Source organism: Ambystoma mexicanum, chromosome 3q, assembly GCF_040938575.1.
Source record: "Ambystoma mexicanum isolate Mex_15411 chromosome 3q, UKY_AmexF1_1, whole genome shotgun sequence".
NCBI classification, from domain to species: Eukaryota; Metazoa; Chordata; class Amphibia; order Caudata; family Ambystomatidae; genus Ambystoma; species Ambystoma mexicanum.
Genome location: NC_090926.1, coordinates 1,030,214,256 through 1,030,238,382, shown reverse-complemented (window position 1 = coordinate 1,030,238,382; position 24,127 = coordinate 1,030,214,256). Strand labels below are relative to the sequence as shown.

Here is a 24,127-nt window from a genome sequence, read left to right as displayed (position 1 = left end):
GAAATGCTTTTAGTTCTAAAATATTATGTCTGGGTTACATGTGTGTTTGAGGTATTGTGTTTTTTTGGGGGAGTGAGCTTGTTTTGGACTATGTCTGGGTTACATGTGTGTTTGCGTTATTGTGTTTTTTGGGGGGGGGGTGAGCTTGTTTTGGACTTGTTTTGGAGGGAATTCGGCTTTGTTCCCCCCTCCGGATCTGGAAGCACACCAGCAGCAATGGCGGATGCAAACAAGCCAAAGCAAGGTAATTATGGCGCGCACACTGTTTGGGGGTTATTTATTTATTTGTGAGTGAGGCTCATCATGCAGGGACCATACTTGTCTGTTTTTTTTAAACTCGTGGGCTGTTGGGGGAAGCTGGGCATCGTGGGTCCTGCTCGCCTGTGCGCGCTCCACGGAATGTATGCGTCCCCGCCGGCCACCCGAGCCCTTTCAAAAGCTTCTGTTTTAGCAGCACATCGCAAACGCGAGATCTGCCACTTCAGAAGCCACTCGCATTAGGCAACATTTCCGTTCATCTTATTTACACAGCTACGACGGATTGGTGGGTGTAGTTTCTCTGGCTTAATAGTCTTTCGGCCTCTTGACCCCTTAAAGCAAGCGACATGATGGTGGACAAGAAAGCGGGGAAAGGGCAGTGACAAGCTGCCTGGGAGACCGGTAACTGCAGCACAGAAAGCAGTGAAAGTACTGCAGCACAGAAAGCAGTGAAAGCACTGCAGCACACTATGAATGCTATATTCCAATCTAAAGATTAACAACGTGATATTTAAACTTACAGCTGCACATTGAAAAGGCTGGTCCTTGATCTGCATGAATACGCGCGCAAATCTAACAATAGAGTGAACGGCAGCCACAAAGACATGGGTGGGGGGGAACAGAGTTTCGCAGATCCCCCCCCCCCGCTTTATTAATTTCATCACGTTTTTCATTCAAAGTCTGAAAGGTGTCTAACAAATGTACAGCCACAGTATGCATTGTGGTTCACATGTGCCTTTGGAAATTTGAATCCTGTGTTTTTAACAACACTTGTCTTACTTTGTGTGTCTCTTTGCTTCCATTAACCTAACCATAACCATTCTTTGTTTCTCTATCTTGCCGTTCCTACACAGCAGTCTCTCACTCTCCTATTGGTGTCCCCCTTTCTTGCTCACTCTGCCCCATTGGCTATTGCGCGCACCTTTTATCCAGTTTCATAATCCCTCTTGCAGTGTATCCTGTCCTCAGCCTTCCTCTAAACTTGTCACTCTGTCCCTGCTTCTGGAGCGCCTCGAGCCTCCCTCCTGCTAGCCTTGCCTGTGTATCCTGCGCTCCCTCTCGCCTGTCTCTTTGCTCTGTTTCTGTATATTGCCCCGCTGCCCGTCCATCTTGCTCTGGGTGTCACTGTCAGTAGCTGGTTGAGTTACTGCTTCTTCACACCGGCCTCTTGCTTTTTCTTCCAGTCGTGTATCTCACACTGTCTCTCTTTTCTCCCATATTAGCTCTCTGTGCCTCCAGCTGGCTCTCTTTCTGGCAATTGTCGGTCTCTCTTTCTCCTTCTTTCTCTTTCTGCTGTCCTCCTTGTGTGGGGTGGGGGAGCTTCCTGCTGGGAATTCGGACAGGGGTTACACAGGGGTGAGCCTTGGGGCAGGGAGTTCTGCTGCGTGCAGTGCTCGGCTCTCTTTGTAGGTGACCCCTAAATGTTAGAAACAACCACTAACACCTCCCTGGTTGGGTTTATTCCACAAAAGCACAGTGATCCCTCTCCTTCAGTTCCTGGTGTAGCTCAAAGAGAAAGTAACCTTAGTTCTACAAATCTGAAGAGTGTTTCACAGTGGATGCAAAGCTACCTCGCACAATATAAATGTGCTTTTCAAATGTATATCCGACAACCAACGCTAAAAGCAGGGCTCGGAAGTTGCCATTGGCCATGTGTAAGAAGGCATACCAATCCTGTTTTTCCCCTTGAATTCTGGGACTTGTAGTTTTTTTTTCTAATTTAGGAAAACTTCCAAGTCCTAGAACTCTAAGCAAAATCGGGAATGGATGCCTTTCTCACGCATGGTCAGGGGAATCATTTCCAGGCTTTTTGCAAAAGGAAAATATGTGCAAGGCTGTTCTGTGTCTTATTGTTTGGGCCTTCTAGATTTTTAGTACCATCAGAACACTTTTTGGCTTCTCCTTGTAACGTGGGGATGTGGAAAGGCAGAGTGCCCCTTAAACACGGGAATCCTAAACCATCTATTGGAGTCAGAAAACTCAATGGGGGTGAGATTCATTTAGTGGATAAGAGGGCATGTCTGCAATGGCAGCTTGCAAGTGAGATTGGGATGTTACCAAGGATATAGAAGCCTAGAAGCGCATAGTGTAATTTTTTAACAACATCTTAAAGCTACTGTCTGTTTATCAAGCATTCTCGCATGACGTAAGCGTCGTGCTTTATTGTAATGGGGGCATGTAGGTGGATATGTGCCCACATATGGACAGTGTTGTAGGGTGGAGGCACAAGTGAAAATTATGGGCAGTTCTTTCACACCTTTGTCATTATTTATGGTCTTGAAAACAGAAGGATTCCAACACGACATATTGCTTTCCCGGGAAGCGTTTTATGCTATAGGTGGCATGGTATATAATCTTCAAGTTAGTTCTCCTGGCGGGGGAAAGTGTGTTTGAACATGTGTTCATGGAGAGCAACTAGTTAATAACGGAGCCAATGGTCCTGTAGTTGTGGGGGCAGCAGAGTTGTAGTGCTCATGAAATGTGTGCCATATGCTGCAAGCATGGATGCGTACCATGCGTGTTGTGGGGTGAAGTAAGGTAGCTCATTGAGATGGGCACTTCCTCAAACAGTTGTGCATGATCTGCAAACACAGGTTCGAGCTTAGAGCAAACCCAGACTTGTATCAGTCCAATGTTAATAAATTATGTACATGTACATCTGATGATGATAATAATAATCGGGTGTTATAGAGTAAAGGTAACTTAGGTGGGAAGTGAGTTGGGCGCTTATGTGTCATGTGTGTAGATAGAAATCCATTTCCTGACTGTTTTCTCACATGGAACACTAGAGATCTTGCTGGTGTGCACATTGCTTCACAATTCATCTCTTGGGCCCCCCTCTTCTCTCCTCCCTCTCCCCTGTCACACCTGATGAGGTCTCTAGACCACTCCTGGTACCTGCTCACCGTGCCACCCACCTCAGGGCAACCCCTTACATTGGGGTCTATATATGTACCCATACAGTCCCCCCCCCTTTATCTTTATGCACTTATCAGACACACCCTGTCTGCTGCCTTATCCCAGCACTTGCAACTTGTTGGCTGCACTACCACTGTTTGTTGCCTTTGTTATTTATTTATTTTCTATTTATCCGTTTCTCCTCTGCTCCGCACTTCCCCACCCCCCCCTTTCCATGCACTTTTCCCCTTCCCTCGGCCCCTGCGCGATCTCAATGTCACCTGGCCTAGTAGTCTGTCTTTCCTTCGTTTCCCCTCCCTTGCCTCGTCGTGCCTTGAAACACTTGTGTATAGGCGCGTTATAAATGCCATATCATATCTATGTCTTAGCACTATCTGAAATGTCGTCAGGCCGAGTACGATAGTTAATTTCACATCCTTACTGTTCATGGTCTGTAAGAATGTCATTGTATTTTCCCTTGTTCCCTCCCTTGCCTTGCAGCGCTAACACATTGTGTATCAACGCTATATAAATAAACAATCATATCATGAACCGCTTTGCTCACATAGCCTGCATTACCAGTTGCTATTTTTCATAAAGTTTATATCGGCGACTAGTTGTACTTTGCTTGCTCTTTTCAAACTTTTTACACAATATCTTTTTTTGCATTTCAGAATTTATCCATGTAAAGCCAGGGAAATGGGCTTTCCAGTATTCTCTGCATCCAAGTACAGAAAAGCCCTTCAAAATAAAATTGGGGACTACCGGATGAAGAAGGAGCCAGACCTGGTCTTTTCTACACCAGTGTAGTTGGGCATTCCCTTGCTCCCTGGGCTGGACCCCACCGGACTCGCTTGCTCCCTGGGCTGGGCCTGAATACTTGTGTGACTCCCTGGACTGGTTCTGTGTCCCCTCTCAACCTTGCTCCCTCGGCTAGGCACTGATACTTGTGTGACTCTCTGGACTGGTTCTGGGTCCCCTCTCACCCTTGCTCCCTGGGCTGGACCCCACAGGTCTCGCTTGCTCCTTCGGCTGGGCCTGGATACTCGTGTGACTCCCTGGACTGGTTCTGGGTCCCCTCTCACCCTTGCTCGACCCCACCGGACTCGCTTGCTCCCTGGGCTGGGCCTGGATACTGGTGACTCCCTGGACTGGTTCTGGGTCCCCTCTCACCCTTGCTCTCTGGTCTGGACTCGCTTGCTCCTTTGGCTGGGCCTGGATACTCGTGTGACTCCCTGGACTGGTTCTGGGTCACCTCTCACCCTTGCTCGACCCCACCGGACTTGCTTGCTCACTGGACTGGGCCTAGATACTGTTGACTCCCTGGACTGGTTCTTTGTCCCCTCTCAACCTTGATCCCTGGGCTGGACCCCACCGGACTCGCTTGCTCCCTGGGCTGGGCCTGGATACTCGTGTGACTTTCTGGACTGGTTCTGGGTCCTCTCACCCATTTTTTTAATTGTAAAGCACCCATGTTTGGGATTGCTACAGTCGTGTTTTTGTGCTATGCACACAGTGTCCGATTGAATCTCTGCCTCGTTTTAATAAATATAGTGGGGGAAAAAAATATGTGTCGCTTCTTTTTAAATATAGTTAATATGCCATTACATGGTCTTGACTTTCAAGGCCATTTTACCTAAATCACTGACCTAATAAGTCATCACTATAGTTCTAAAAACAATTCAAAATGCAACTCTCTAAAATGGGAAGCAGTTATGCCACAGTGAGGCTTTTGAAGCCCAATTCAACAAGGTGCACCAAATGTGTTTTTTAAGCGTTTCTTTTCAGGATTATAGTAAACAATATTTTTGTTAAACTCCAAAATTTATTTCCAGCTCATAAACCGAAACAATGCCTATATTGTTAAAGGATATTTTTGGGATTGCTTTGTTTTTTTGATTTGTAAAGTATTATTTGGTGACTACATTAATTGCTTTTGGATTTCAAAAGGTTTATTTGGGGATTGCATTGCTTTTGGATCTCTACGAGGGTGCATTAAGCTAAAAGGAAGCCAGATGTAATCTGTTGCTTTTGTATTTATTTAGGGATGGCACTGCCTTTGGATTGTTATAGGATTGTTTGGGGATTGCATTGTTTTGGGATTTTTGCTGGATTGTTTGAGGATTGGATTTTTATAGGATTGTTTGGGGATTGGATTGATTTTGGATTTGTAGTGGATTGTTTGGGGATTGGATTGCTTTTGGATTTTTATAGGATTGTTTGGGGAGTGGATTTTTAGTGGATTGGATTTTTAGTGGATTGTTTGGGGATTGGATTGTTTTTGGATTTTTAGTGGATTGTTTTTGGATTTTTAGTGGATTGTTTGGGGATTGGATTGTTTTTGGATTTTTAGTGGATTGTTTGGGGATTGGATTGCTTGGATTGTTTTGGGATTCCATTCCACTGAGGATTGCTAATTAACATATTTCAGGGTGCATGAAGCCAAAAAGAAGCCAAAAGCAATCCTCTGAGTACAATGGGAGTTTCTGGAGTTAAAGAGGATTTAAAGAGGATTTAAATGTTTGGGAAAATCCAGTAGCAATCCACTTTCAATCCAGATTTTTTTGGTAGGGCTGTTTCGCCATTAGCCCGAGTCTCTTATTCAGCATGACATCCATTTTAAAGGCGGTTGTGCAAAAACGCGCAGCAATCTCGGACATAGCAGGCAGAGCATCTTTCGGATTAGAATCCGTGGATAACTCTCGTCACCCTTAGTTCCTCATCTAACCCCTTCCCAATATGAAGCACGCCGCTACCTCTTAAATGATTTAGCATTTTGGGAGAAATGGTGCATTTTTATTCGTCACAGATATTCTGCGAGTTACAGGGTTTAGTAAAAAAGATGCAAATAATGGTAAGATCGGGCCATGTGGAGAGTGATTTTGTAAGGTTTGTATCCACTTCAAGTACCTAAAATTATCCTTCGTGAGGCATAAATTCAGAACGTCTGCAATACTCACCTTTAACAAGAAGGTTCTGGGTTTGGGACCCCGCTTTTTTGGTCCAAAGAGCTCCCTCTCTCGTTCCCTGAGAAAGGATTTAAAACAGAAAAGAAAAAAAACAGAAAAGAAAAAGAAAAATGAGTACCAACTTCAAATTGGGTCATATTTTTCTTAGAAACCATCTAAACCGGCACAGGGAAGGCTGTCTCACCTGTCCTCGAATGCTGCCACCAGTCTGGCGTCCAGGATGTTCTCCTCCGGTTCCCACGTGCTGTACCTGGAAGAGGAGAAGACACAGGAAGTGAATGGGGAGGCAGGAGGGGCCAGTGCTCAAGGACTTATTGGCGTGCACCTGCATGAACTTGGAAGTTAGAAGAGGATAAAATGAGGGGCCCTATAAGGTTCCCGCTGAGCCAGACTGCCCATCTTTCTGGCCCCTGGCGTAGAATTGTGTGACAAGGTACAGAGTGCCAGCTAGAGCGGTAAAGAACGCAAATCAATTTGGAAACCTACATTCTGAATGACTTCAAGAAACGATTCTCAAATACTCCACTTCGATTTGCCTTTCAGTTAACCACCGAGCCTTTGAAGAAGAAAGAAAGTACAGTTTTTGATGTCTTTCTGCCAAACTGGGAAGCCTTGGATTTGAGACCAGCTGAAGGGGCGGGCGAGGTTGTTTTGTAATACAGCTCTTGGCATCTTTTAAACCACTAGACTCCGGCTAATCCCCAACGGCATTTGGGGGTGGCAGCATGGGGGCAGAAGAGACCTGAGGGAGGACCACCCAGTGGCATGCAGAGTGGCGATGCAATTTCTGGTGCGCTGGGAAGTACAGTAAATGCCAAGGGCCTGCGCCTGGTCTTTGGTGGGACAGGGAGAATAGCAGCTAAAGGGGCATTCTCGTGGGGCTGGCCCACTTTGTGGTTGGTGTGCCCGTACACATGCACACTTTTGCTCCAGTATTCTGGATAGGAAGCAGATGAACGTAGCTGCTTCAGTGAGGTCGGCAGTGATGGAAACAAGTAAATATTGGTGATTTCTGGGCACTAACTGTCCATTGGTCACATGGAAGGAGGGAGCATATCTGTTGACCACTGGTGCTCATTTACTGCACAGAGCAGCGAAGACTGAAGGAAGCTGTGTCCCCCAGTTCTCGTCCATAGGAGTGATTGCTTGGTCACACGAACTCTGTCAAGCGTGGAGCTAAGGAACACACCCAGGGTCTTCAGCAGGTCAGCTAACAGGCAGGAATACATGGCTAGCGGCATCTATAGTGGACCTTGCAAACCTGTACCATGAAGAATGGGTGATACCCGCCAGCGACACGCTTGGAGAAAATGATAATGCAAGGGGTTTCATTCTGCCAAATCTAATTTTCCCATAGCAATATGGCAACACCTGGCATCAGACCGAGCATCAGGGAGAGAGAGAGAGGCCATAATGAGCAATGGTGATGCTAGATTCGGAGGAGGACTCATTGTGGAATGCACCATAGCTCACTGCTGGCAGGTGAACCACTCACTGATTGATTGATTGATTTATTAAGCGCCTTACACCAAAGCGCTGTACAATGGAACATCATAATACATAAACAAACAATATAACAGTTAAAGCAAATACATTATGAATCAGTCAACAAAAAAGTGAAAAGAGCAATTAACTGAAGGGGATAGGGAGTGGAAAGGAGGGGAGTGGAGAAGGAGGGTAGGAGGAGGGAAGTGGAAGGGTGACGGGGGAGATAATTGGGGAAAGGATAAGGAGGGGGAAGCAGGAGGGGGGAGGTGATTCAGGGAGGAGAGTAGAGGAGGAGAGATTTAAGGGAAGTGTGGAACGAGGTGAAGGTGGGGGTAGAGCGGATAGCAAGAGGAAGGGAGTTCCAGTGTAGAGGAGCTAGGAGTTGGAAGGAGCGGAAACGAGAGGAGGCACAAGGGGACGGAGGTACAGTGAGAAGGAAATGGTCAGCAGACCGAAGGGAATGGGAGGGAGAGTAGAAGGAGAGAAGGGAGGAGAGATAAGGGGGAGTGAGACCATGGATAGATTTGAGGATATGGCAGAGATATTGAAATTTAAGTTGGGAGTGAAAAGGAAGCCAGCCAAGGTAAGACAGAGAGGTAGAGATGGAGTCACGGGGGGAAAGTAGACAGAGGGTACGAACAGCAGTGGTAAATGGATTTAAGAGGGGCAAGATGAGAAGTAGGAAGTCCAAGAGTACGGAGGAACAGTAGAAGAGGCGGGAGAAGATGAGGGAGGAGATAAAGAGTTTAGTAGCGTGGAAAGTGAGAGAAGTACGGATTTTGCGAATATTGAAGAGGTGGTAGCGACAGGTGCGCTAAGTGAGGGAAATGTGTTGAGAGAAGGAGCGAGAGGAGTCAAAGGGAACCCCTAAGTTACGAGCTTGAAGAGATATAGGAAGATTGGAGGGAGGAATGTCAATGAATGGGGGAGGAGAGAGAGGGGGAAGAGAGTTAGAGGGAAATAATACAACTTTGGTTTTGTCAGTGGTAAGAGAGAGAAATAGGGAACACATCCTGTTCTTAATAGCAGTAAGGCAGGAGGAGAGATTTTGGTGAAGGTCAGATGAGAAGGACGAGAAAGAGTGGAGTGTCCTCAGCATAGAAGTGGTGGGAGATGCCAAACGAGGAGATAACAGGGGCAATGAGGGAGGTGTAAAGAAAGAAGAGGAAAGGACTAAGTACCGACCCTTGGGGTACGCTATATTCAAGAGGAAAGGTAGGAGAGGACCGGCCACCCCAGGAGACAGTAAAGGAGCGGGAAGAGAGGTAAGAGGATAGTCAGTTAAGGACAGAGCTTTTGAAGCCAAAGGAAGAAAGAGTGTGAATGAGGAGGGGATGATCGACAGTGTCAAAGGCTGCAGAGAGGTCAAGGAGAATAAAGATAGAGGATTGTTTTGCATGACGAGCAGAGAGAAGGGAGTTGAGAATAGAGATGAGAGCAGTTTCTGTGGAATGTTTGGGACGGAAGCCTGATTGGTAGGGTGGTAGGAGAGAGGAGTTAGTAACAAAGAATGAGAGCTGAGAGTAGGCAAGACGCTCGAGAAGCTTGGAGAGGAATGGGAGAAGAGAGATCGTCTGAAGTTAGAGGTGAGAAGGGGATCAGCAGAAGGTTTCTTCAGGATAGGGATAATCGTAGCATGCTTGAAAGCAGAGGGACAAGTAGCTGAGGAGAGACAGATGTTGAAGAAGGTGGTGAGGTAGGGGATAAGAAGAGGGTAAATCTTAGGCATGAGCAGGGAAGGGAGAGGGTCAGATGGGGCGGATGTGAGGTGGGCTTTGGATAGTAGGGTGGAGACTTCAGAAGGGGAGACGGGAGGATGAACATGCAGGATAAGGGAGGGAGAGGAGTAGAAGTGAAATCTGAGGGGGTGTGGATTTTTTGACGAAGGGTAAGAATCTTAGAGGAAAAGAAGTTGGCGAAATCAGAAGGGGAGAGTGTAGAATTGGAGGAGGGATCAGGGGGGGAGAGAGAAGTCGAGAGAGTTTGAAAGATACAGCGAGGGTGAGTGGCTTGAGATTGGAGTAGGTTAGAGAAGTAAGAGGATTTAGCAGAGGCAAGACAAGAGTCGTAGAGTGCGTGGTAAGAGAAGTAAGAGGTTCGGTTAGAGAGTGAGGGAGTTTTGAGCGAGTCTCTCTCTCGAGACAACGGAGAAAGCGTCGCATAGAGCGGAGTTGAGGAGTAAGCCAAGGTTGAGAGGGTTTCCGGGTTGGGTGGAAAAGAGAAAGGGGGTAGAGTCGATCAAGGGAGGAGGAGATAGCAGAGGAGAGGGAGGATAGAGCATCATTCGCATATAATATGCAGAAGTCTTGGAGAGCTGGAAGAAGAGAATAGCAAGTGTCAATAAAGAGGGAGGGGTCAATAAAGAGGGAGGGGTCAAAGTTGCGGAAATCACACCGTGAGTAGATTGGAGGGGAGGGGTTAGGAGCGGAGGAGTGTGGGAGAGGAGAAAGGGAGAAAGAGAGTAAGGCATGATCAGAGAGATAGATAGGAAGAGTAGAGATAGGGGAAGAGGGGTAGGAAGAATTGAAGATGAGGCCCAGGGTGGAGCCAGAGGAGTGAGTGGAGGAGGAAGGAAGAGGGGAAAGGAGGTAGGAGTCAAAGATAGAGAAGAGGGGAGAGGATTGAGGGGGAGAAGGGAGATTGAAATCGCCAAGCATGGATAGAGGAGAGGGGGAGGGAAAGATAAGCGAGAGGAGGTGATCCAGGTCTTCATAGAAGGAAGAGAGAGGGCCAGGGGGACGATATATGATCAGCAAAGAAATAGGGTGGGGAGAGGAGAAAGATTTGTAGAGGAATTCAAAGGTAGGGAAAGAAGGGAGAGATGGTGAGGAGGAAGATCATCAGCACTGGCTGGTGCTGCTCCGGTAGGCACGCAGTGGGACAACCTACAAACTGCACCCTCGCGCTGTCCGGAACCACTCCCCTGTGGTACATAATGCTTGTACCTCCAGGCACGTTTTGAAGAGTTCTTTGGGTTTGGTGTACAGTGTTGCCAGCTGCAATAATTTGATCACTTTTTGTAATTGATTCATAACATTATGATAATGTTTCACTGTTAATATGTGCAGCCAAATTGCCTTGCAAAGCTAATGCTGCTTTGGCAGTTTTGGCACCTGGATGGCCTATAGCCCAACATTTGGGATTCTTTTTATTTTTGGGTCAAGTGGATTTTAATTCACGAGAGTTGAAGAGCTGTTTCCCCTACACTATCTCCTATCACTTTTTTGTCACCATGTTCCCATGTGCCAATATATTTTGTAGGATAGCCTCAATGATCAAAGGTGTTTTTTAGATGGGTTTTTCACATGTTACTGAAAGAAATGACAAAAGCGTGGAATCCGGATTTCTCAGTATCTGCATTTGGCACATCACTGTTGGCCTCCATGAATTTCCATCTAGAGAGAACCACTGGAGAAATTCACTAGTTTGTGGAAGATCCTGCAGAGCGCACGGATGGACGTGCAAACATTCCTGCCCCAGCCAATAGCTGCCTTGCTTAGGAGCTGCTCGAGCGTGCATGTATGTATATATACATATACATATATACACACACATACACACACACTTGGGAGCTCATGTTCATCAGCGCCGAAACCTGGTTGGAGGGGCAGAATGCAACTTGCCCCCAACCCCTCCTCTTCATCTGCTACCGAAGCTCTGCTTCTTTATGCCACCTTTTGCTCTGCCCACTTTCACCCAGTGGCTCCTCCTGCGTCCTCGTTCCCACTTCATGGACACTGTCACTATGGCCCGGCTGCTTCCTCCCATTTGGCATGACTACCCTGCCTGACCATCTCCAGCCTCCTGCACATACAGCAACGTCTCCACACTACGGACGTTGTCCATGCGGCCCGGCTGCTTCCTTCGACTTGTGACTGCTTCGCCTGGCTATCACCTGCCTCCTGCAATCACTGCAATGGATCTTCCTAGAGTACTCTACCCTATGAACTTCACTGCCTTGGCTGCTTCCATGTAGTGGCTCCTCCTCACGGCCACAGTTCCTTCCAACGGACGCTATCCCTTCTACCTGTCTGCTCCCTTTATTACCCACCCATCCCAGTCTCATTTTGCCTTTGCATCCCATCTTCTCCTCTCTCACCAGCAAAGTGACTTTCCTCACCATCCGTCCCCTCCATCTCATCTGCCTGCCATCCATCCCAGACTCAATCCATCTCCCCTCCCTTCTTCCCTGAACATCTTCATAACTGCCTGCTCCACTGAGTACTCTTCCTCCTGACCTAACCTTCTCTCTGCTACCTCTCTACCTCCACCTCTGCCCCCTACTTTGTAGTACCTCGTCCTCCCTTCTTGACTTATAGACCGCTTAATTTTTAGTTAGTCCTCCGTGGTATGATCCTTCCCTCCCTTTAGACCTACCCCTTTCCCATACCCTCCCCCCTCTCCTTTGCCCTCCTCCCTTCAATCTCTTTGCCTTATCATTATGATTATCTCCTCTTCCAACCATCCTTCTCCCCATCCCTACCCTACCCCTCTCCCTAACACCTCAATCAGACATCGCAACCTCATCTATCCACACATTTCCAATACTTCTGATTCCATTGATGTCGCTCTTTGGAACACAAGATCTATTTACAATAAAACCACTCCTGTCCTTGACTTATTCTTATGCCTCAACCTCCACTTTCTCTGCATCAGCGAAACCTGGATCCCTCCCCACAACACCTCTGTTCCTGCTTCCCTCTCCTCTTCCTCATCCTCTTTTGCCCATTTGCCTCAATCCTTAGGATTGGGCCTTCTCTTTCACCCCAACTTTACTTCCTCTCCTTTTCCCACTCCTCTACCAATCCTTCCCTCTTTTGAATTTATGTATAACATCTTTAATTCTCCTCATGCTATTTCATTCCTCATTATTTACCGCCCTCCTGGCCGGCTTGGTTCCTTTTATGATGACATCGACTACCTCCTCAGCATCATCATCCCCAGCCCCACCCCACCAATTGTACTAGCTGACTTCAATCACCATCTCTCCTCTAATCCTCCCAATTCTCGCCTCTTATCTATTCTTGACTCCTACCTTCTTACTCCCCTCTGCTCCCCACCCACTCACCTTTCTGGTGCCACTCTTGATCTCATCTTCACCTCTATATTCATTGCTTCTTCAATATCTGCCCTTCCTAACTATTTATCTGACCACTCCTTGCTCTCCCTTTCCCACACTCCCCCTGCCTCTTTCTTCCCTCCCCTTTATCCTCCACCTTTTATTGACACGACCTCTGCAACTTTGACCCTTCTCTTTTCCTCGCCTCGTGCTCCTCCTTCCTTCCCCTTCTCTCCCACTTCTTTTCGGCGGATGAGGCCTGTTCCACCTTAACCACATCCCTCACATCTACTCTTGATCTTCTTTACCCTCTCTCCTCGTTCTGCCTTTCTTGCAAGCCCGCTCAACCGTGGCTCTTTGCTCACCTTTCCTCCATGCGTCGCCTTCTCAGGGGCCTTGAACGATGCTGGCTCAAACACCCCTCCCCTTCTAGCCAATCTACCTACCTTTCCTATCATACCCTCTATGACTCTTGCCTTACCTCGGCTAAACAATCCTACTTATCGGACCTTCTCCACTCTCAATCCCCTCACCATCGCCGCATCTTTCAAACCTTAACTCGTCTTCTCGCTCCCTCTACCCCTGATCATTCCATTGCCTCACCCCTCTCTGCTACCGCTCTTGCTACTTTCTTCTCTAACAAAGTCCTCAACCTCTGCCAAAATATCCTCTCATCCCCTTCTTACTCTCCCCCTGCACCTCCCCCTCTCCCCCACCCTATAACTTGTCCTCCTTCACTCCTGTTACTCAGTCTGATGTTTCCCTCTTATCTAAAACTCATCCTACCGCTTCCTCCTCTGACCCCATACCTACCTCCCCTATTCCTCAAATCTACCCCCTCCTTTTACCCTATCTTACCTCCTTTTTCAACACTTGTCTCTGCACTTCCACCTTTCCTCTTTCTTTTAAACATGCAACAATTATTCCCATCCTCAAAAAACCTTCAGCTAATCCCCCCTGGCATCCAACTATCACTCTATCTCCCCCCTACCCTTTCTCTCTAAAGTTATGGAACGTATGTCTATTCTCAACTCTCTTCCTTGGTTTCCAAACGTTCTCTCCTCCCCCCTACCCAATCTGGCTTCCGCCCTCACCACTCCACCGAAACTGCTCTCATCTCTGTTCTCAACTCTACTTTTTGCCCCCTACTCTAAGCACTCCTCCATGCTCATCCTCCTTGACCTTTCTGCAGGATTTGATACAGTCGATCACCCTCTCCTCCTTAATTCTCTCTCATCCTTTGGCCTCAATGACTCTGTCCTTAACTGGTTCTCCTCCTAGCTTTCTAACCGCACCTTTGCAGTTTCCTGGGGTGGCTGCACCTACCCCACCTTGCCTCTCATCCACGGTGCCCCCGCCCCCAAGGTTCTGTCCTTGCCCCCTTTATTTTCTCTCTCTACACTTCCTTCTTAGCCCCCATCATCTCCTCCTTTAGTGTCTCACACCATTTCTATGCAGGCGATACCCAGCGTTTCCTCTCCTTCTCATCCTTTACCCCCGACATCCATCTTAAGCTTTCCTCTTGCCTTTCCGCTATCAAAATGTTGTTATGTATTGCTCGTTGTAATTCTTGTTCTTTTTGTAAAGCGCTTTGGCGTAAAGCGCTATATAAAACCGAATAACTCCAAAATACAAATACAAATTCACCATACACAATGCTCCAGCATGGATTTTCATGCTGGCACTAATGCTGGAGATCCCTTATGGGTCTGCAACCTTTGTGCACCGCCATAAGGCAAGCAGACCCCATAGAGATGAATTGAACTAACTGCCAGCCATGCTCGCAAGACCATTACAAGAGGGGGGGGAGACAATATGCAAAACAGACCTGGTCCCACCCCAAAAGGGGGGGGGAGTCCAGGCCAAACCACTTGGTCCCATCCTTTCTGCACGAGACTACGAGCAACGCCAGACATGTTTCAGCATCACTGGGCACCAACAGTGAGGTGTAGCCCGGGTCTCCAGGCCCAGCAGGCACGGGTCCCAGGTCTCGGCATACCCATCTCACCCGGGGTGACTTTGCAGCACTTGGCCCAAAGTAAAACTACAGGGCGTGAAACAACCTAGGACAATCAGCTCCAGAGTAACCAGCATCTCACAACCACTACCCAGGGACCAAAGTAGCCCTTTTGTGTGATCCGGCAGCCACATGCCCCGTTTTGGCCTGGCCTCACCAGAAATGTTTTCCGCTCACGCAAACCGTTACTTTCCTTTTACAACAGAAGTTCACAATGACTTTATTTAATAATTTTTCACATGTGCGTCAAAGTTGTACAGTGCAAGGTTTAGCATGTTATCCATCAAGCACTCATTTTGATTAGTCTGAATGGCAAATCAGTGGAGATTTTGGATATCTTCTACCCAGGAAAACTCAATTAAATAAGCACACTCCTTCATTTAAGCATACCTATCAGGACATTCACAGCTTGGTACCACGACATGCCCTTTTTCGTAGAGCAAAATGTGGACATTAATGCCACAATACCTTGTGGAGGAGGTCTGTGAACACCTACGTGGCCTTTCCCTTCTGTTTATTATCCTCATGCTCAGTGCTAGCTCCTTAAGCAATCTGCAGTGGTTTGATACCCTCTTATGCTAGGACCTTAGGTGCTCTTAACTTTGTTTAATTATACATCCCCGCACCTCTCGTGGGGGTCAAGCTTTTGAGTTTTGAAGGCGATTGTCACACTGGCCGTGGTCTGGCATTGCTGGAACTCCGCTAAGCCTCCCACTCCCAGCCATATTCTCACATCTTGTTCCTCGTGGTGTGTATGCGTTTTCATGTTAAGTGCTCCCTTCCAATGGTTGACATGGTGCCGGCTTGCTGAAAACCAGAACGTTATGTAATAGGGAAGGTCTTCCGTCAAGCCACTGAACACAGTCTGCTTAGGGAGCTCATGGTATATTCTCGCCCTACTGTTTAGTACATAGATGACTATAATTTGATAGCCCACTCCAAAAACCAGCACTGGCCTTCTCACATCACCCAACATTGATCAGTTAAGCTCATCCCTCAGCAAGTTGCCAAGCAGGCCCGGCTGCTGCAGGATCCGAATGGCGCCTTCTTGCTCCCTCTTTCCCGTTCCCACACTCCCCTGTACATGGTCAACGCCTGGTTTCCCAGAAGGGATGTTTTAAGTATTTCTTCATGAAGAAGACTCCACACTTCAAGGGCACACTTGAGCACATCAAACCCATCATATAACCATATGTTGACTAATTCACTGTGCTAAAAATGCCAACCCAGAAAGTAGCTTGGCATCATGCATGGGTTTTACTTTCTCTCTGATCAGCATCTAATAATTGCATATAGATTAACACTACCAGAAGTATATACCCTCCTCTTCAAGATTCTTGTAAATTTCCATTCGTCTGTTTGTTGCCAACCTACTCCTGCTTCTCTTATAAACTCAACCTTTTACCTTTCCTGGATGCAGTATAAAAGCTTTTTAACATAACATAACATAACAGACGCTTTATATTATTCACTGCGCCTTCCATGACAGGATGACAGAATCCACCAAGAAGTTACTTCCTTATGCAGCCTTCATAACAGTCCCACGCTTCAACCACAAACACCAAAGAGGACCCTCTTACTAAACTGAGGGCGGAGGGGAGCTATTTAGCTCCTGCGTGTAGTCTAGAAGAGTCTGGTTAGCTTGACAACAAAAGCTAAGGAGCTAATTTTGTCCCCCCAGGCCCACAGATGCCGAACAAGCGCACCTATCTGAATCTGTGTTTGGGGCAATCTATAAATCAATATTAGGACACATCTATAACACATTTAAAACTTAAAGGGTAATAAATAAGGGACAAAATCTAAAATTGCAACTAATGTGGAAGTTAGATTTGCACAACGGCATGCGCCTCGTTCCCCAGTGGTAGCACCTGGTCACTGGTTAATGCAGGATACCCAGGAGCTGCTTTTAGCTCCCGTTATCCAATCTTAGTTTCGAACCTTGAACTGGCCAGCAGCCTATGGAACATAATACCAAGGCAACTCTGTACTTAAAACCTGGCTGATCTCCAGAAGACAAAGGAAAAACTAGCATAGATAGCACACCCACTCCTTACAGGAATGCCTATCCGGTAGATCCAATCAACCTTCCCATTAATGACGCAAGACTCCAAGACCCACCTGAGCATAATGTCACAAACTCAACTGCGTCAACCTCACCCATGCATTATCCATAATAGACATGAGACATCAGAAGAACTCCCTGTAAACAAGATTAGACAAGGCTAAAGGGGACTGTGTGGCATAGACTGCTTTAATTGGTTAGGTCTCGGCCATGTGCTCTCCACATCAGACACTGGGCTGAAGGGATCTACGTTAAAATAACGCAGCTGAAGCACAACGCAGTAGACTACGGCGAGGCAAAACGCCTCCATCAAATATTTTCATCTTCACAACTGATGGACGTTGCGCACATTTGAACGTCGCACATCCGCCGGTAGGCGGAAGCCGTGCCCGCTCCTCGAGAAGGCCCGCGAATGAAAACGCCCTGTTCTGCGCTGGTTTCATTCTTCCATCCCCGAACCTGGAGAAGGCAGGATCCCTTTCCCACGCCGCGACCTAGAGAGCTCTGCCACGTGGCTCTACTGGTGTGTGACGACGACCCATGGAAAGCGTGCTCACTGCTCCTCTTAAGGTGAGCTCTATCATGCGTGTGACCGGCCCGCAAGGGTTGTAATTGCGAGCTCATTCCACCTGTAATTCACCCGACATCCCTTTGCCATTCAGCTTCGCATTATTTATCACACCGCTGTTCCTAATATTGCAGACCTGACACATTGCCAGGCAACGTCCTGCATTTGAACGCCGCACATCTGCCGGTAGGAGAAAACCGGGCCCGCTCCTCGAAAAGGCCCTGTTCGCGGACTGGTTGCGCTGTTGCTCGACCTAAGCGTCATACTCACTGAGGTAAGATATCATCGATGGGCCTTGCTGAACCGTTCTCTGCCTGTAAGGCACGCTAACATTACTATAACGTTGCTGCGAGCATACTGACGTGCTTAGACTAGCTCACACCAATCTGGCCTGAATATCGGAACTTGCCAACACCCTGCCCATGACTTTGATACTACATCTTGCCATTCGTGTACTAAGTGATCATTACAGCACACCTGCAGATCCGGCAGCCATCGATCCTGTAATATGCACACTGCGACCTGTGCATTTCCAATTCTCTCTAAACGCATGTTGTGAGTAGTCCACGAATACGCACTCGGCACCGTACCACCGGACTGCTACGTATCTGCTTGACTCTGCGAGCGTATTAGCTCACGATCTAACCTAACTATTGTGCCTGTGGACCGCATATAACTCAATTACTGTATCCACTGTACTGTATGCTGATACTCTCAATGCACCTACTGTACTGTATACTGTTGCTCCCAATGATTGCGAAGATGTGCGTGCTAGCTACCCTACAGTAACTAATAGTTGCCCAGGTCTCTCCCACTTCCGTTACGCAATCTTTCGACCTGATGCGTCTAGCTTACCTGTTCATTTACTGCACTTAGCAGCTTAGCTAACCACGTTGCTTGTCAACACCCGTAGCGACTTGCCTTTACCTGCTACTGCCCAGTTTGCCAAACACTGTTGACCTACCTGCTTGCTTACCCGTTTACGTGCATTTTACTGGCACTTGCCCTCCTCACTTGCTGTTGCCGACGCCCATTACTGCAATCCTCAGACTAGCTAGCCATTTGCTGGTTAGCCAGCCCTTCCGATCTTTTCAGACCCGACTATTCCACCTATTATATTACCCATGCTAAGCTCGACAAGCCTATTCGGTTGCTATTGTCAGGCCTGCCTACTCTATTGATTCACCTACCAATTGAGATTATTCTCCAAGCATGCTTACCCCGGCCCACAACCTCAGTGCCTTAGTCACAGCAGTTACCATCAACATACTACTGTGCACCGTTCGACCCTCCACCGACCTTTGTGCTCCCGTGAGCCCGACCAACCTTACAATGACTACAGACGCTCTATTGAACCCAACTGAGCATCTCTACCAAAAGCTTAGCCCTAAGTAATCCCTGTAACACTATTATTAGTAAGACTAGACTCCGTTCTAGATTAGCCAAACTTTTTTAACCACTTGCCAGATCTATGCCCAGCTCCAAGTCAATAACTAACCTTCTGCCTTTTAGCCAAAATACTAGAAGCGCCAAACCTTGTAACAACCGATCACCCTTCCATGATACCCCCAAGCACCACACCGCTCCACTCCTCAACCCAAGAGTGCAGACTCCATTCCCCCACACAGCTGCCATAGATCTCCCTATTCCTCCGCTCAAGGGGGCTCTAATAAATACTACGTCTTTGGTGGCACATGCAACAGAAATTGCAGATCTGCTTTTGGCAGCAAACCTCGACTTTCTCACCATTACAGAGTCATGGTTACACGCTGCAGCAGGCCCGATACTCATGCTAGCAATTCCTGACGGTTATACGATTCTGAGACAAGACAGACACTTCAGGGGATTACGTTGAGGATTTGGCCTTGGTGAATAGAGTTTACCTCATCGTCCAGGCATGGATGGCAACTCACAGTCTATGTCTGAATGATGACAAAACAGAGATCATCATCATCATCCTGGGTACCCCCACTAACGTAAAAAAAACTAGGACAGGAATATTCCTCTTTCATAATTGATGGCAACCTCATCAAAGTGGCCAAAAGGGGTAAAAACCTAAGGTTTTTACCTCGACTCAACCCTTTCCTTTACCAAGTGAATACTCTGGCCGCCACTATTGCTTACACTTGTAAACTTATAAGAACCGGCAAACCATTTCTTTCTAACAACAGCTGCATCAACCTGGCCAGAGCTCTCATTCTGTCCAGGCTTGATTATTGTAATGCCCTTTACATTGGTTCCAACAAAGCTATCATTAGGAAAATCCAAACCCTACAAAATTATGCCCTTAGAGCGGCCCTTGGCGTAGCAAAGAGAGATCATATTTCTGAAATTAGGCGACAAAATAACTGGCTCTCAACTAACGACAAAATCCAGCTAAAAACTGCGTCACTCACCTATAAATCATTGAATAACGCCGCTCCCAGCTACTTATCGGACAGATTCCACAGACGGGCATCCAAAAGACCCTTCCGACTAATCAACACTAACTGCCTCTACATCCCCAGACTTAAACTTTCGAAGGTGGGAGGGAACAGCTTCCCCGTCAAAGCGGCACAGCTTTGGGATACTCTGCCGCCCACACTTTGAGAAGATCAATCATACCAGAACTTTAGATCCAACTGCATTAATTGGCTTAATTCAACAGATCACTAAGGCCTGACCTCCTTCTCCCTCTTGCTATTAGTCTTCTATGATGGTGCCACCATGTACGAACACAGCACCCCCGCTCGTGCGACTTCTTTCTGCTTGTAATAATTCATAATTTCCATCTATGTCTGATCCTATTCTATATTTTCTATATGTATTTACCATATGTATGTATCTGTAATTTATGTTTGTAAGCTAAACTGTGAATTTCCTTGTAACCTCTGCGCCCTGATACCTGCGGATCTGGTGCGCAATACAAATAAAAAAACAAACAAACATTACTTTTATCCGAATATAGCAAAACTCAATAACACAAGTTCCCAAGACTACATAGATTTACTATTGGCACGTGTCGCTCCGTGTGGTTTCTTCGCTCCCTGAATTCCTGCTCGTTAGCTCACGAGAGCAGCAAACTAGGAAGCAAATGCAAGTCTTCCCGACGTACTCTGTTGAAAAAACGGAATACATTACACTGAACATGGCGAGCAGAGGACACCCCCGCAAGCCCCATTTGGTATAATGTAATTTGTCATTTTTGCCTTTGCCGTAAAAGCACATTCAGTATTCGTTAGTCGATATTTTGGGACAATTTGTTTAATGACCATGCTTTAAGCACACAATTGATATTTGCTTGCTAGCTGAAACCCTTCTGGGACAATCTAGCCCATAAACCAATGACATTGGACTGTTCAAAGCTCTCACAATAGTCATAAAAATGAAAGCAAGCACAGCGAGAAACCTACTGTCCTGATCAGAACCCTTATAGTCCACTACCTGCTCACCCAATGAACCGATTTATCTGTGCAATCTCCTATTATCTTACTGCATATATAAATCCGCATGCACACTACAGTCTAACACCTCCTAGCACACCAAGCCTAAATGCAACAGGGACCACTGCCAAGATGCCTCTGCATAACCCCAGAACATAGCCCCCACTCTCCCTCTATTCCAGTGGTGGCAGCTTATCCATCTTGGACTCTCTCCTCTAGACGGGCACCCACGTTTCAGTGCCACAAAACATCCAGGAACGAACTGGTCTGCACCAAATCAACACACAAGTTTAGCATCTGCCTCTCCTTCCCCCACTAACGATCCTGCTCCTCACCCTTCTCCTCCAGACCTATGCGCCAAGAGGCCACCAGATGGCAAAACTTGCTTTATTTCAGACCCGTTTACATTGCATTCAAGATGACTTCACAGAAAAAATAATAGTTTTGATTAGCAACCTCTTTGAAGTTGATCCTTTTACTCGGAATTTACAATCATACGTAAATACCATGGAAACAAATTCCATGTCAGTATTTTTCCACAAACAACAGATCGTGCTTCTCCCCCTGGTAACAGTAATACACCTAATCATGGCCTGGTTCCACTGCTTCTCTCCCTCCACTAGAATTTACCACTAGTGCCTGACAAAGGATTGTCAGGACGCAGACAGTTTAAACATAGGTTGTAATTATGTGTATGTCCTGCTCAGGCGTGCTTGCGAGAGACCTCGCTTCACGACACTATATGAACAATTCTCACCCCTTTTCTAAGCGCTATCTGAAGCTAAATCATCCCTACAATTTGTATTTAATTCCCGAAAGCTGGACTGCTGCGATTACAGATGGCGTCCAATCAAAGCAGCCAGGCGGGAGGCAGGCAGGACAGAAAACACGTTCTGGAGATGAGACTTAAATGGATCCTGCTGCCTTATTTGCCCATCCCCTGCTTCCTCAAAGACACGTATAAAAGGACCTAACAAGAGAGCCCATTTCAGGCCCAGGGGCGATTCTGCTGCACGAAATGTGGTGCTTATTATGTCGGAGAAAAAATAATCTCTAGTAGGTGGAGTGAGGAACCAGCAACGTGACTCGGACACAGGACTCATGGCGATTGCCATAAACCTTTTTTAACAATAGGGGTTGGAAAATGCCTCACTATCCCCGATTTAAGATATATTTCCCTTCTTCAACCAAAACTAAGGGTCTGACAGTTGTCAAAATGTCCAAAGCAGAACGTCCACTGTCCGAAAACCTATTGTAGCCCTTTCATCCTAAAACTAACTCTAAAGGTGTTAAGGGTATTTATTGCCTATGGCCTTAAAGCTTGGAAATGTTCAAGTTCAACAAAAGGTATAACTCCAACAAAAGTTCCACACAGATAATGTTCACTGTGCCCGGGGAAAGACTCCCTTCCCCAGGTTTCTTTCCAGCAAAACAAAAGTCAAAAGAATAAACAAGTACTTTATAACGCAAAAGGATATCTTCCCTCCTCTTGGCGTCGCAATCCACGCCATCCCCAGACCTTTTATCACACTCACTACAGTTCCAATCCTAAGTGCATGGGTCTTTGTTGGGATTCTCTTTCCAAAACACCACAACTTGTGTGTGGGCCCCAGACTCGCAAGGCACCTGGCATACTCCGACAGGTTTTTTTGTACAGTTACTTATGGTTGTGAATCCCAGATTCGCAGTTCGCCTGGTATACTCACCAGTCAGGACTTTAGGTTTCAATCTGTCTTTGTCAATCAGTGCAAGGGGTTATGGGTCCTCCCCAAGCTACTTACCCCCTTCCCCGCTCTCGGCAACCAATTCACTCTTTCAGGGTCTCTCTGCCTCAGATTCGGCATCCCATTCTTCCCTCAGGATTTTCCGACAACATAGATGTCCTTTTACTTCACTCATTTGTATTCGGGTACTCGACTCAGTATTTGCTAGAATCCAGCGGCTTACCCCTGTCAGCAGCAGAGAGTGTTCTCGCTCTTTGAGTCGGAACAAAGCCCGTCCTGGCTTCCGATTCCGGCTGCAACTTCAATCTTCCTCGTTTGGTGAACACACCATCAACCAGCACTGCTTCAGCACGCAGCCAGTCTGGTGCTCTCCTCTGCAAGCTTTCCTGCTGCTGGCAGTGCTCTGCAGCCACAACTCTTTCCCTTCTGTTCCCTGGTTTTCCCAGCCGGCTAGGAGTGCTTGGGTCATTTCCCTCTCTTGTCGCCTCCACTCAACTGTCTTCTGGGCTTGTTCCTGGATTGGGACACAGTCTGCTCGGTATCCAAGTTGTCACTTGGAAAAATAAGCTCTTTCTATTTTCCAACAGCAGCTGATTTAAACTCCTGCCTTTAGCCTGAGAAAAGCCTTGGACCAATCATATTCTTTGCAACACTAGACTGTGCATTATGGTTCACACTCTCACATGGCAGCCCTCTTCTTCGTCCCAGTATGATGTTTTACCAGGTGTAAAATGTTCACAAGTTGTCAGCAGTCTTTGATGGTTATTGTAACGATTTATCACAATATACAATACAAGCATGGGGACTGGAGGGCGTATCCCTAAAAGGAAAGGTGGGATACCACATCTCATCCAATGACACCCGTTCATCCTCCGGAAGGGTCGCCTCCCATCATGTGATCCTCTCTGGCATTGACACCCCCAGGATCAGGTAACAGATTGAGCCCCCTGGCCACATGATGAGAGATTACCTCTGGGAAACGAGTGATGGCATCATAAGATTCATCACAGTGGTCTCTGCTCACAATGTAGAACACTTATCACTTCCTGGGATGAACTAGTGAAACTACAGAAAGTTACGATGGATCACTTCAGCTTGGAATGCAAAGCCTTCAGAGGGTTTAAAATTGTGTTGCATACCAGGGTCTCTAAATGTTCTGCAGACTTATAGTAGAAGGTTAGTGCAATAGGAGTCTCAGTGTTGTAGATCTTGAGGGGAAAACTGCATAACAGTTTAGCACGAAGGAAGCACACAATACTATTAACACCGTGGTCACCATTTCATAAAGGAATTGCTACCGTATGCTCTTCTGCTTTACCCATTTTATCGGGGTGAAGGGATCACAAACCTCCGGACTAAACCCATGTTTATATCCAGATATTTAGCACATCCAATATGCTCATCCCATTGGGAGCAAGGTTTCACCTTCTCGTAATTTTTCACAAATAAACGTTACAATTGGATCCATGATAGAAGGAACATTTGCCTCCATCTGCTTACTTTCCAAATCTCCACCCTTTTAAAAAATCAAACCCTTCATCCCGCTGCAGGACATGCGGACCATGGTGCAGACCCTTGTGATCTCGCACATTGATCGGGGAAATGTCTTCCTGACAGGGACCCCAGCCACTTACAGTCCACCACGCTGTAGAGCGTGTT

At 46.9% G+C, this 24,127-nt stretch overlaps 1 protein-coding gene across 2 annotated transcripts in view; it reads right to left on the bottom strand.

Moving 5' to 3' along the window:
• CBX8 (chromobox 8) overlaps window positions 1-24,127 on the bottom strand; it is a 76,888-nt gene that overhangs the window by 11,247 nt on the left and 41,514 nt on the right. For both annotated transcript variants that reach the window (XM_069655202.1, XM_069655203.1), the window contains exons 3-4: window positions 6,310-6,375; window positions 6,117-6,183 (exon numbers count right to left, since the gene is read on the bottom strand). In XM_069655202.1, coding sequence (XP_069511303.1) covers window positions 6,117-6,183; window positions 6,310-6,375 — 133 coding nt within the window. The remainder of the gene's footprint in view (window positions 1-6,116; window positions 6,184-6,309; window positions 6,376-24,127) is intronic.